General features: G+C 47.4%; 1 protein-coding gene across 2 annotated transcripts in view; it reads right to left on the bottom strand.

Annotated features, from left to right (window-relative positions):
• The window catches only part of MAP4K5 (mitogen-activated protein kinase kinase kinase kinase 5), a 132,850-nt gene that overhangs the window by 61,798 nt on the left and 58,074 nt on the right, over positions 1 to 12,978 (bottom strand). For both annotated transcript variants that reach the window (XM_063118248.1, XM_063118250.1), the window contains exons 4-8: positions 9,928 to 10,018; positions 7,256 to 7,320; positions 4,961 to 5,016; positions 2,738 to 2,785; positions 1,282 to 1,324 (exon numbers count right to left, since the gene is read on the bottom strand). In XM_063118248.1, the coding sequence (XP_062974318.1) occupies positions 1,282 to 1,324; positions 2,738 to 2,785; positions 4,961 to 5,016; positions 7,256 to 7,320; positions 9,928 to 10,018 (303 nt within the window). The remainder of the gene's footprint in view (positions 1 to 1,281; positions 1,325 to 2,737; positions 2,786 to 4,960; positions 5,017 to 7,255; positions 7,321 to 9,927; positions 10,019 to 12,978) is intronic.

Below are 12,978 nucleotides of genomic sequence, written 5' to 3'. Positions count from 1 at the left end.
CCATACATTGCTTATCATTTGGGTTGCCTTATTGCTATCAATTCCTGGAGGCGAAGGCTATCCATGGCTACTAGCCCTAATGGTTGTGAGCTATCTCCAGTATTCGAGGCAATAAGCCTGTGTGCACCAGTTGCTGGGGAAGATGGGTGGGAGGGTGCTGTTGCCCCTGTGACCTGCCTTGTTGGTCCCTGACCCTTGGCTGATTGGCCCCTGTGTGAACAGAGTGCTGGACTAGATGGACCCTTGGTCTGATCCAGCATCAGGGCACTTCTGATGTTCTTAATTTTTCTTTTTTGTGAGTTTATTGTTTTTATGCTTCTATAAGGAATTCCTGAAAAGTTGGAGCATAGATACAATAAATAAATATAAGTTCCTGATGTTCTCCATGGCCCTGATCTGGGGAGAGCCTAGGGGATCACCCCACCCTCAGCACAGTGATGCTGATCCCCTTTTAAACACCATATATGCAGTTATCTGTTTGGGTGTCCATCCTTCCACTTAATTTTTATTAAATGCTTCTTAAAAAAACAGTAGTAAAACTGCTCTAGGGATCAAGTGATGTCACAGGAATTAGCCAATCAGCACCTTCCACTTCCAGCTTTTGCTGCACACAGAACTCAACCTAGAGAAGGAACATTGAACACAGGAAGGGTCCCACCAAACTGGGCCCACTGCCCTACAAGGCTCAGTTCGGACAAGATGTTAGTCAACGGTGGTTTTAGAACTCCACAGTGGAGTTGTTCCACTACCGTTGAGAAACGTGTTGTCTGGCGGGAAAACTCCACACAACGGTGGAGGTTTTTTTTGGAAAACACTCCATGCAGAATACCCACACTATGCAGAGGAGATTTCCTGCACAACCGTTGTGTTTTGTGTGGTGTGGTGGGCTCCGTGGAGTTCTCCGTTGCGTTGCGTTGACTTTTCCCACTGGGTACAGAGTTCCCTGGCAAGAGTGGCTAAAGGAGCGAGTGCCGCTCTAGGAGAGCCGCTGAGATTCGTTTTTTGCAGCAATGGCTGATGGGATACCATCATGAGGACCGGAGGAGGAGAGAAGGTGGAGGAACTGTCAGTCAAACGTGTTGCTTTTTACTCAACTCCATGGTAGCCCACAGTCACGTAACAGTGGAGTTAGAACATTTTGTGGGGGGAGCATCCCCTAAAACTTCAACCGTTGAGTGGAGTTTTCACACTGCATCGACTAATGTTGTTATCTGAACTGAGCCCAAGTGCTACATCTGTCTTTTATTCTTAAGGAAACCAAAGGAGAGCCATCTCAATTACCTAACTTGATGTCGCCATGGTCTGTCAGCAGAATATTTGCACCCTAAAAAACAAAAAGATTCCAAAAGCTCTTGGTTAGGGGTGTATGAATCAGTCTGTATGCACTCTATGTGAATTTCACATGCACTCAATTATAACTCCATGCTGTTTAATTTCTGCATAGTTCTGCATAGTTCTGTGGTATTTCTTTTTATAAAAACAGCATGAAAATTCACATTTCTATGTAACTTTCCGTAAAATGCACATTTTTGCCACTTTTTAAATTCATGATTCTTTATATGCATGTTTTGAGCTGAGAACCACATCATAAAATTTGGAGAATCATAGAATAGTAGAGTTGGAAGGGGCCTATAAGGCCATCGAGTCCAATCCCCTGCTCAATGCAGGAATCCACCCTAAAGCATCCCAGACAGATGGTTGTCCAGTAGCCTCTTGAAGGCCTCTAGTGTGGGAGAGCCCACAACCTCCCCAGGTAACTAGTTCCATTGTCGTATTGCTCTAACAGTCAGGAAGTTTTTCCTGATGTCCAGCCGGAATCTGGCTTCCTGTCACTTGAGCCCATGATTCCGTGTCCTGCACTCTGGGAGGATTGAGAAGAGATCCTGGCCCTCCTCTGTGTGACAACCTTTCAATTATTTGAAGAGTGCTATCATGTCTCCCCTCCATCTTCTCTTCTCCAGGCTAAACAGGCCCAGTTCTTTCAGTCTCTCTTCATAGGGCTTTGTTTCCAGACCCCTGATCATCCTGGTTGCCCTCCTCTGAACACGCTCCAGCTGGTCTGCTTCCTTCTTGAATTGTGGAGCCCAGAACTGGATGCAATACTCAAGATGAGGCGTAACCAGGGCCAAATAGAGAGGAACCAGTACCTCACGTGATTTGGAAGCTATACTTCTATTAATGCAGCCCAAAATAGCATTGGCCTTTCTTGCAGCCATATCGCACTGTTGGCTCATATTCAGCTTGCGATCTACAACAATTCCAAGATCCTTCTCGTTTGTAGTATTGCTGAGCCAAGTGTCCCCCATCTTGTAACTGTGCATTTGGTTTCTTTTTCTACATGTGGAACTTGGCATTTATCCCTATTAAATTTCATTCTGTTGTTTTCAGCCCAGCACTCCAGCCTATCAAGAACACTTTGAAGTTTGCTTCTGTCTGCAGGGTATTAGCTATCCCACCCAATTTTGTGTTATCTGCAAATCTGATCAGCGTTGCCTGCACCTCCTCGTCCAAATCATTAATAAAAATGTTGAAGAGCACGGAGGACTGCGGAATTCAAAGGAGAACTATGTTCCAATCCAAAAAGATTAGTCAGGGAAGTACAAATCATGTCAGTTCGCTTGAAAACACGGAACAATGTTCTCCAGCATCACAATTCAGTCATTTGCTTAGAACACGGAGACGTATTTTCTGGGGGGGGGGGGGGGAGGGAGAGTGAAATTGTGGAAGAATCACGTACCTTAATATCCCGATGCATTTTGCCTTTCATGTGCAAATAAGCAAGCCCCTAAAGAAAAGTGGCATGGGGGGAAGAAGAAGAAGTAAAAATGAGGATGTATCTTTTCAGGTGACCTACAAGATCAAAGGCAAGCATGGTGGTTCCTACCACAATCAACCTTAAGATGTAGACTTTGGGTGCCATTAAAGGAGGGCAAATGGAAAAATGTTTTTTTAAACTTATGTTTGCATGTTTGGGCATGAGCAAAAGCATCATTCTTATCATAGAATCATAGAATAGCAGAGCTGGAAGGGGCCTACAAGGCCATCGAGTCCAACCCCCTGCTCAATGCAGGAATCCACCCTAAAGCATCCCAGGCAGATGGTTGTCCAGCTGCCTCTTGAAGGCCTCTAGTGTGGGAGAGCCCACAACCTCCCTAGGTAACTGATTCCATTGTCGTACTGCTCTAACAGTCAGGAAGTTTTTCCTGATGTCCAGCTGGAATCTGGCTTCCTTTAACTTCAGCCCGTTATTCCGTGTCCTGCACTCTGGGAGCATCGAGAAGAGATCCTGGGGAATATTTCCCTGAGGAATTCCTGCTAAGGAAAAGATGAGAATACACCTACTCGTCTTACAAAAATATATGGATTAACCGTGCAATCAATGCAGACTTGCTCCCAGATGAGTATGTACAAGATTAGAGCTTCAAACGTCGTAAATGCAGGAGATATTGATGGCACAGCATAATTTGTATTGCATCATTAAGCCATTCTGCAAGGCAGCGGGAAAAGTGAATGCAAACTGTTCTGGAAAAAGGGGTGACTTTAAATGCTAAATTAGAAGGTCACTTTTGATAAGAAAGAGACGGATTTAGTGTTGGATAGGATTGTAGCGGCAAGGGTGTTTAATGGGGAGAAGCTGGAAATTTGTCAGAACTCCTTTGCGGAAGGAACAGCTGTACATAAAGTTGGCATGTTATGATTATAGCAACAAGTTGTTGTTAGCCATTATGCATTGTCAAGCAGGAAGAACGAACGCAATCCAAATATTTGGGAATGGAGTGACCTCTGTCCAGTCGTTTCTGGAATGAGAGATTTCTACAAGCTCACATCGAAAGCCCGTGATCTACATTTGTTATCGGAAGCTTAAGGCTGAGACACTGTTTACATCATACTAAGGGCCAAATTTCATGCCTTCCCCTGTTGCAGCCAGAAGTGATACAGCCCTGAATTCCACCCACTCCTTCCGTGGAGCTGCAGACCAGCCTTGCCCAACTTGGTGCCCTCCAGATGTGTTGGAGTACAACTCCCATAATCCCCCAGCCAGCACGGCTGCTGGCTTTGTGATGTGACTAGTAGGTGACCGTGAACTTTCTGGATGGCCTCACGGTCTCATAGAATCATAGAACTGCAGAGTTGGAAGGGGCCTACAAGGCCATCGAGTCCAACCCCCCCTCAATGCAGGAATCCACCCAAAAGCATCCCTGACAGATGGTTGTCCAGCTGCCTCTTGAAGGCCTCTAGTGTGGGAGAGCCCACAACCTCCCTAGGTCACTGATTCCATTGTTGTACTGCTCTAACAGCCAGGAAGTTTTTCCTGATGTCCAGCTGGAATCTGGCTTCCTTTAACTTGAGCCTGTTATTCCGTGTCCTGCACTCTGGGAGGATCGAGAAGACATCCTGGCCCTCCTCTGTGTGACAACCTTTCAAGTATTTGAAGAGTGCTCTCATGTCTCCCCTCCATCTTCTCTTCTCCAGGCTAAACAGGCCCAGTTCTTTCAGTCTCTCTTCATAGGGCTTTGTTTCCAGACCCCCTGATCATCCTGGTTGCCCTCCTCTGAACACGCTCCAGCTTGTCTGCGTCCTTCTTGAATTGTGGAGCCCAGAACTGGACGCAGTACTCTAGAATGTGGATACTCTAAATCTCAGCCTAAGCCTCCCACCCTCTACCTGCAAGTAACCCCCCTTACTAAGGATTCCTGGAGGAATGCACGGGAATTGCTTTTGAACGCTCAAAAAGCTCTATGGATTCTAAGTATATTTAGCAACCAACAGTATAGATGAGAGCGGAAATACGAAGCAACGGATTAGAAACTCAAAAGCACAATCCACTGGCCAGCTCATTTATAGTTCTCAGTTTATCAGCCAAAGGTTATTCTTGGCCTTCTAGCTTATTTCATGGTATTTTCACTTATGGTCACCATCTGCTTAAAGAGCTGTGGTTCTCATGCACGTGGGGCCTTACCTGCAACGTCTCCCTGCAAACGTACGCAATCTGCAACTCTGACAGCGGCCCCGTTACTGGAAGGAAAAACAAAGGCATAAATGCTGAAGTAGGCAGGGGCACTCCAGGATGCAAATCATGCAACAAGCCCAAGGTGAAAGTTGCACCCTGGGTACAGCAGGTTTTTGCATATTCAGAGCTTGGGACGTGGCCCAGCGTGAAGCTCCATCTACTCCAGGACTCAATTTCTAACAGTGGGCAGCCAAATGCCTCTGGACACTCATACAAGAAGATGGTCGTCCCCTGTTCTTTGCCCCCATCATCTGCTTCTTACAGTTATACTGCCTCTGTCCATGGAAGTTCCATTCCGAAGGACTACCTTCCCCTGGCTGTGCCTGCCCCTCCACTGAGGCCATCATCACCCTCACCTTCTGAAGTCATGGCGACGGGGCCTTCTCTGCTGTGGTGCCCCCAGTTTTGCCTGTTGTCTTCAGAGACACTCGCCTGGCACCTATCCTACTGTCTTTTACAACCATTGTGGCAAGCCCTAACGCGTCCTTTTTTGTCATGTGTTGCCTGCCTAATTTCCTGGTGGCGTTTCTTTTCAGCCTTGAACTGGGACGCCCCGGCACACCTGACTCCTGCGCTTTGCGATCTGTGCCACCAGGCTGTTCGTACTGCAAACCTGGCAAACTGAGCTCTACGGTTGAGGGGCAACATCAGAATTGTAGTACTAGTAAATTAAAATGAACAACAACAAAACAACTGAAGAGTAGCTGAGCTATCTTCAATGTAAGACAGAAGTTGGTTTTATAAAGCAGCTGCTCAATGAGTCAGATCAAGAACATTTTTGTCTGCTTCTGAGAGGCAACTAGGGAAGGGGGAAACTGTACCTCCTGGAGGAGGGCACTTAACATTATCAGGGTAACTACTGAGAAGGCCTTGAGGATGGGGTGAGTTCATATGGGAGAAGAAGCTCCCCAAGCTATTCCAGATCCAGATGTTTTAGGGCTTTATAGATCAAAACCAGCCCCTTGAATTTTGCTCGAACTATTACAGATAAAGCAGTTGTTGTAAAACGGGCGTTTGTCATTTTTCCCCCGGTCAAAAGATGGGCAGAAGAAGTATAACATAAAGAAGAACATAAAGAGGAACTCACTACCACAAGATGTGGTGATGGCCACCAATCTGGATGGCTGTAAAAGGGGGTTGGATGAGTTCCCGGAGGCGAACGCCATCCATGGCTACTAGCCCTGATGGTTGTATGCTATCTCCAGTATCTGAGGCAGTAAGCCTGTGCGCACCAGTTGCTGGGGAGCATGGGTGGGAGGGTGCTGTTGCACCATGTCCTGCTTATCATAGAATAGTAGAGTTGGAAGGGGTCTCTAAGGCCATCCAGTCCAACCCCCTGCTCAATGCAGGAATCCACCCTAAAGCATCCCTGACAGATGGTTGTCCAGCTGCCTCTTGAAGGCCTCTAGTGTGGGAGAGCCCACAACCTCCCTAAGTCACTGGTTCCATTGTCATACTGCTCTAACAGTCAGGAAGTTTTTCCTGATGTCCAGCTGGAATCTGGCTTCCTTTAACGTGAGCCCGTTATTCCGTGGCCTGCACTCTGGGGGGATTGAGAAGAGATCCTGGCCCTCCTCTGTGTGACAACCTTGCAAGTATTGGAAGAGTGCTCTCATGTCTCCCCTCAATCTCCTCTTCTCCAGGCTAAACAGGCCCAGTTCTTTCAGTCTCTCTTCATAGGGCTTTGTTTCCAGACCCCTGATCATCCTGGTTGCCCTCCTCTGAACACGCTCCAGCTTGTCTGCGTCCTTCTTGAATTGTGGAGCCCAGAACTGGACACAATACTCTAGATGAGGCGTAACCAGGGCCGAATAGAGAGGAACCTTGTTGGTCCCTGGCTGATGGCTGCTTGGCCCCTGTGTGAACAGAGTGCTGGACTAGATGGACCCTTGGTCTGATCCAGCATCAGGGCTCTTCTTATGTTCTTAAGAAGGAGGGGGGAAAGATGGGCAAGCAGTAGTTTGAACTAACCAAAGCTTCTGGATAGTCTTCAATGGCAGCCCCACACAGAATTCATTACAGTAGTCTATTATGGAGGGAACAAAGGCTTTCCCACACATTTCAATAAAGTTTACATAGGAGCACAGTAAATTGGGGCCCAAACCGGGTCTGCTTGAAAATGGCTACGCTTGAAAACACAACAAGGGGTAAGGAAACATTAGGTAAGCTGAGATAAGGTGGTGCAGTGAACAGCACAGTGGACGAAGACCAGGGAGAGATGGGTTCAAACACGTGTCCAGGTACCATGGTATATGTCTTGAAGGGACCCTCCTCCACAGTACTCCATGCAAATCCACAGCTTCTCGCGGCTATGAGACGAAGCAGAAATTGTCTGAATTACTTTGATGTTGATAACAAATTGAGAACTACTTACTAGTATTCTGCTGTTATTCCTCTACCATCCTATCCGTAAAGCTCAAAGCAGAAAACATTTCCTTTAGTTGTCATGCTTTTGTGACAATTAAGTACCACCTAATCACCATTATTCCCATTTTACAGGCAGGAGAAATGAGGCCAGTTCAAACCGCACAGCAGGCTCGAGTCCTGACGTCTTTGCAAATGTTAACCATCATATGAGCCACTCCTTTCTTGGGAGTCCACCGAAGTGCAGTCCCCATCCCACTTTTTATTTTTTGAAAAGCAAAGTTCCTTATTGGTAGCTGGAGTCGCTTCAGAGCAAAGTGGAGTCCTCTAGCTGCTGCCATCTTCGTTGGCCATTAGGGGCGGGCTGAAAATCCGCCAGGGCCTGCAAGATCCCTGGGCTCAGCACTCTTGGGCCCTGGCAAACGCATCCAGCGGATTTTCACCATTAGAGTAGAAGGGGAAACCCTTCTCCTCCTCCCCCACACGCCCATCAGGAGGAGTGGGAGAGAGCGCTTTCCAGTCCTCCGGAAAGCGCGCCGGTTCCCCTGGCCACGCCATTTCTGTGGACGGGGGAATCTGGGCATTTTCCAGAGGCCTAGAAAAGCGCTTTCTCCAGCGCCTCTCCCCCGTCCCTCCCCCATCGGGACTGAAAAGGCCTCTTAACGCAAGCATTAAGAGGCCCTTTCACACCCCAATGGGCGTGGGGGGGGGGAGTGCATGTCCGAGGCCTCTGGAAAATGTGCCATTCCAGAGGCCTTGGACACGCTCAATGCCGAGCACTTGGCTGGGCTGACTCATAGAATCATAGAATAGAAGAGTTGGGAGGGGCCTATAAGGCCATCGAGTCCAACACCCTGTTCAATGCAGGAATCCACCCTAAAGCATCCCTGATAGAGGGTTGTCCAGCTGCCTCTTGAAGGCCTCTAGGGTGGGAGAGCCCACTACCTCCCTAGGTAACTGATTCCATTGTCGTACTGCTCTAACAGTCAGGAGGTTTTTCCTGATGTCCAGCTGGAATCTGGCTTCCTTTAACTTGAGCCTGTTATTTCATGCCCTGAACTCTGGGAGGATCTAGAAGAGATCCTGGCCCTCCTCTGTGTGACAACCGGCTGGAAGAAGACCAGCTAGGCAGCACTTAACCAGCTCCCAAGGAGCCCTCCATTCACTATTTGCCATGAACACGTCCGGGCCATTCTAAGGAAATGGGGATGGCAAGTGGCTGTAAGTGGATATTTTCATCTACAGTGCACCCATTTCGTGGTGACACCCAGGACAGTTTCTCAAATTGCCAAATGGGCCCATGGGCCCAAAAATGTTGCCTACCCTTGATGTAAGAACACAGACCCCTTGATTTCCCTTGGGATACAGCCCAGTTTGGCACCAACTGTACGAACACTTATAGAAAGTTGTCCTCTTCAAGTGCTCAGAAAATCAGATGCCCTGAAAGCCCACATACCAGGCAGGAGATCAAATTCAATGGCTGTGTTCAGAGGACACCTTAAACCATGGCTTTAACCATGGTGAATAAAGAAAAAAAACTTGTTTACTGTGGTTAAAGCCATGGTTTAAGGTGTCCTCTGAACATGGCCTGGCTTTCTGGCTTAACCACCATGGTTAAAGCCATGGTTTATGGTGTCTTCTGAACACGGCCTGGCTTTCTGGCTTAACCACCATGGTTAAAGCCATGGTTTAAGGTGTCCTCTGAACACGGCCTGGCTTTCTGGCTTAACCACCATGGTTAAAGCCATGGTGTCCTCTGAACACGGCCTGGCTTTCTGGCTTAACCACCATGGTTAAAGCCATGGTTTAAGGTGTCTTCTGAACACAGCCTAGCTTTCTGGCTTAACCACCATGGTTAAAGCCGTGGTGAACACGGCCTGGCTTTCTGGCTTAACCACCATGGTTAAAGCCATGGTTTAAGGTGTCTTCTGAACACAGCCTGGCTTTCTGGCTTAACCACCATGGTTAAAGCCATGTTTTAAGGTGTCTTCTGAACACAGCCTGGCTTTCTGGCTTAACCACCATGGTTAAAGCCATGGTTTAAGGTGTCCTCTGAACACGGCCTGGCTTTCTGGCTTAACCACCATGGTTAAAGCCATGGTGTCCTCTGAACACAGCCTGGCTTTCTGTCTTAACCGCCATGGTTAAAGCCATGGTTTAAGGTGTCCTCTGAACACGGCCTGGCTTTCTGGCTTAACCACCATGGTTAAAGCCGTGGTTTAAGGTGTCTTCTGAACGAGCTCAATGAGGTCTTTTCCCAGAGATCTGGCCAAGACAACGCAGAATTCCAGACGAATGAAAACTCTGCTGCCTCAAGTTTACGGAGAAAACAGATTTAACCGCTGTCACATCACAGCAAAGAAAACGCTTCTGCTGTCAGCATTAAACCTTCATGGCTGTTCATCTTGCAACAGAGAGCAAACTCGGAGGCCCAGACGTTTGGGGGAGCTAAACCCTTCCAAGGTAAGCTTGCAGAAAAAATTTCTGTCTCTCCAGGAAGTTGGCACAGAAAATAAGGTTTATGTAATGAAACATAACGCAAGAGGCCTTACCTGAGATAGCTTCCAAAGTACGCTACAATGTTACAGTGTTTGCATTCCTTAACCATATAGATTTCTTGCTGTATCAATGAGAAGTCATCTCCTGAAAAACAGATTATAAATCACAATGAGGGAATCTTCCCTGATTAAAGACATCTTAATCATCTGAATTTTGGTCGATTACATTTTCTTGAATTAACACATGAGAAAATAACAACACACTGAGGTGGCAGCAATGTTACTTTCTCTGTTTTTAGGTCATGCCCAGTCTGGGTAGCAGCAGCAGCCATCTTAAAAGAAGGACCCCCTCATCTCAGTTTTGAAAAAAAAACCAAACCTTAAATGCCACGGGGGCTATTTGTCTGAAATTTGGCAGGCTTCATTCACTCAGAAGTCGTTACTCTGCCTGCAAATTTCATCTGAAAGAACTGGGCATGTTTAGCCTGGAGAAGAGGAGATTGGGGGGAGACATGAGAGCACTCTTCAAGGACTTGAAAGGCTGTCACACAGAGGAGGGCCAGGATCTCTTCTTGATCCTCCCAGAGTGCAGGACACGGAATAACGGGCTCAAATTAAAGGAAGCCAGATTCCAGCTGGTCATCAGGAAAAAATTCCTGATGGTTAGAGCAGTACGACAATGGAGCCAGTTACCGAGGGAGGTTGTGGGCTCTCCCACGCTAGAGGCCTTCAAGAGGCAGCTGGACAACCCTCTGTCAGGGATGCTTTAGGGTGGATTCCTGCATTGAGCAGGGGGTTGGGCTCGATGGCCTTGTAGGCCCCTTCCAACTCTGCTATTCTATGATTCTAGGATTCTATGGTCTAATTCTACCAAAGGGAGGGGAAAAAACATTGTAGGAAATGGAGAAGGCATGGCAGCTCAGAAAACGATGCAAGGCCTTGGCTCAGATCCAAGGTGAAACCAGCGTCAAACCGAGTCTCCGAGACAAAGCAGTCCCCATCTGAGCCAAGGAGGCGAGTTCTGAGGCAAATATTTCTCTTAGCGCACAGCCCTCCTTGACACGAACGCCCGAGGGCCTCTTGAGGACTAAAAGACTTGAATTATAGCAATGGAAAGGACATTGCCCACCTTTATTATTATTATTATTATTATTATTATTATTATTATTATTATTATTTATATAGCACCATCAATGTACATGGTGCTTCCCTTTTATTAGGGAAGGCTGTTAAAGACTCACACGTTTATTATGGCATAAACTCTCGTGAACTACAGTCCACTTACGCCTGAGTAAATGTGTTATAAAGTGCCACAACACTCTTTGTCGGTTTTGCTGCAGCAGACTAACACACAAAGCTGAGCGAAGGAAGATAGATGCTTTTGAGCTGTGGTGTTGGAGGAAAACTCTGAGAGTGCCTTGGACTGCAAGAAGATCAAACCAGTCCATACTCCAGGAAATAAAGCCAGACTGCTCACTTGAGGGAATGGTATTAAAGGCAAAACTGAAGTACTTTGGCCACATAATGAGAAGACAGGACACCCTGGAGAAGAGGCTGATGCTAGGGAAAGTGGAAGGCAAAAGGAAGAGGGGCCGACCAAGGGCAAGATGGATGGAGGATATTCTGGAGTTGACGGACTCAACCTTGGGGGAGCTGGGGGTGGCGACGGCCGACAGAAAGCTCTGGCGTGGGCTGGTCCATGAAGTCACGAAGAATCGGAAACGACTGAACGAATAAACAACAAAACAACCCAGAGAGCCCTGGCTATGGGAGCGGTATATAAGTGCAATAAATAAAAATAAAAATAAATAAATAAGGTCACAGAAGGCAGATATCAAGGAATTCCAGTCCCCCAAAGGTTATGCCCATGTGATTCAGGTGAGATAGAGACATCCTCTCATGTGCTTTTACACTGCTCGTTCTACTCAGAGGCCCGGTCAGGCTTAATCCATCCTCTACTACAGGACTTTTCAGGTAACACCAAAGAATTTTATACCAAGTTCCTCCTTGCTGATAGAAACCCCTCAGTTACGTATAAGGTTGCCAAATTCTGTCACTTGGCTATGAGGACATGCCATAACCTATTAACCTCGGAGGACTGTTAAATCTCTGGGAGATGAGAACTAAGGATCTGTACTACTTTGTATAGTTGCTGTGGCTGGATTAATGTTGTGCTGGTCTCGGACCGTAATAAAGTGATTTGAAAGGCAGCCCCACGTAGAGGGCGTTACAGTAATCCAATCGGGATGTAACAAAGGCATGTGTCACCGTGGCCAAGTCCGACATCTCTAGGAACGGGCGCACTTGGACTTTTTATTTGGTCTAGGGGAGGCACGGGGGAGGCAGAACGGTGGCTCCAGTCCAGGTGTATAAAGGTTCGATTGGTTTGTGAATGTGAAATGTGGGGGAAGGAAGGAGCAGGGAACAAAAAGAGCTTGAAAATGCATCCCAAAATACATGCACAATTATTAACAAAATATTGCCAGAGCTGTGGCACTGAACCAAGGCTAAATCCCTTCGAAAAGGGCCGCAGAAGCAGAGGGCCGGCCCCGGCAGCCTTGAGCGCTGCGGTGGCGGAAGAATGCGCTCAGGTCACAGCGGGCTGAGAACATCTTATGATGCCTACTGGCTATATCTCCTCCTGCTCGTTTTATGAGCGAACGGTCTGGCTATGCAAGGAGCTGGTTCCTCTCTATTCAGCTCTGGTGAGGCCTCATCTAGAGTATTGCGTCCAGTTCTGGGCTCCACAATTCAAGAAGGACGCAGACAAGCCGGAGTGGGTTCAGAGGAGGGCAACCAGGATGATCAGAGGTCTGGAAACAAAGCCCTATGAAGAGAGACTGAAAGAACTGGGCATGTTTAGCCTGGAGAAGAGAAGATGGAGGGGAGACATGAGAGCACTCTTCAAATACTTAAAAGGTTGTCACACAGAGGAGGGCCGGGATCTCTTCTTGGTCCTCCCAGAGTGCAGGACACGGAATAACGGGCTCAAGTTAAAGGAAGCCAGATTCCAGCTGGACATCAGGAAAAACTTCCTGACTGTTAGAGCAGTACGGCAATGGAATGAGTGACCTAGGGAGGTGGTGGGCTCTCTCACACTAGAGG

The sequence above is a fragment of the Elgaria multicarinata genome, chromosome 2 (assembly GCF_023053635.1).
Source record: "Elgaria multicarinata webbii isolate HBS135686 ecotype San Diego chromosome 2, rElgMul1.1.pri, whole genome shotgun sequence".
NCBI lineage: Eukaryota > Metazoa > Chordata > Lepidosauria > Squamata > Anguidae > Elgaria > Elgaria multicarinata.
The sequence above is the reverse complement of the archived record's forward strand: the minus strand, read 5'-3'. Positions and strand labels throughout refer to the sequence as shown.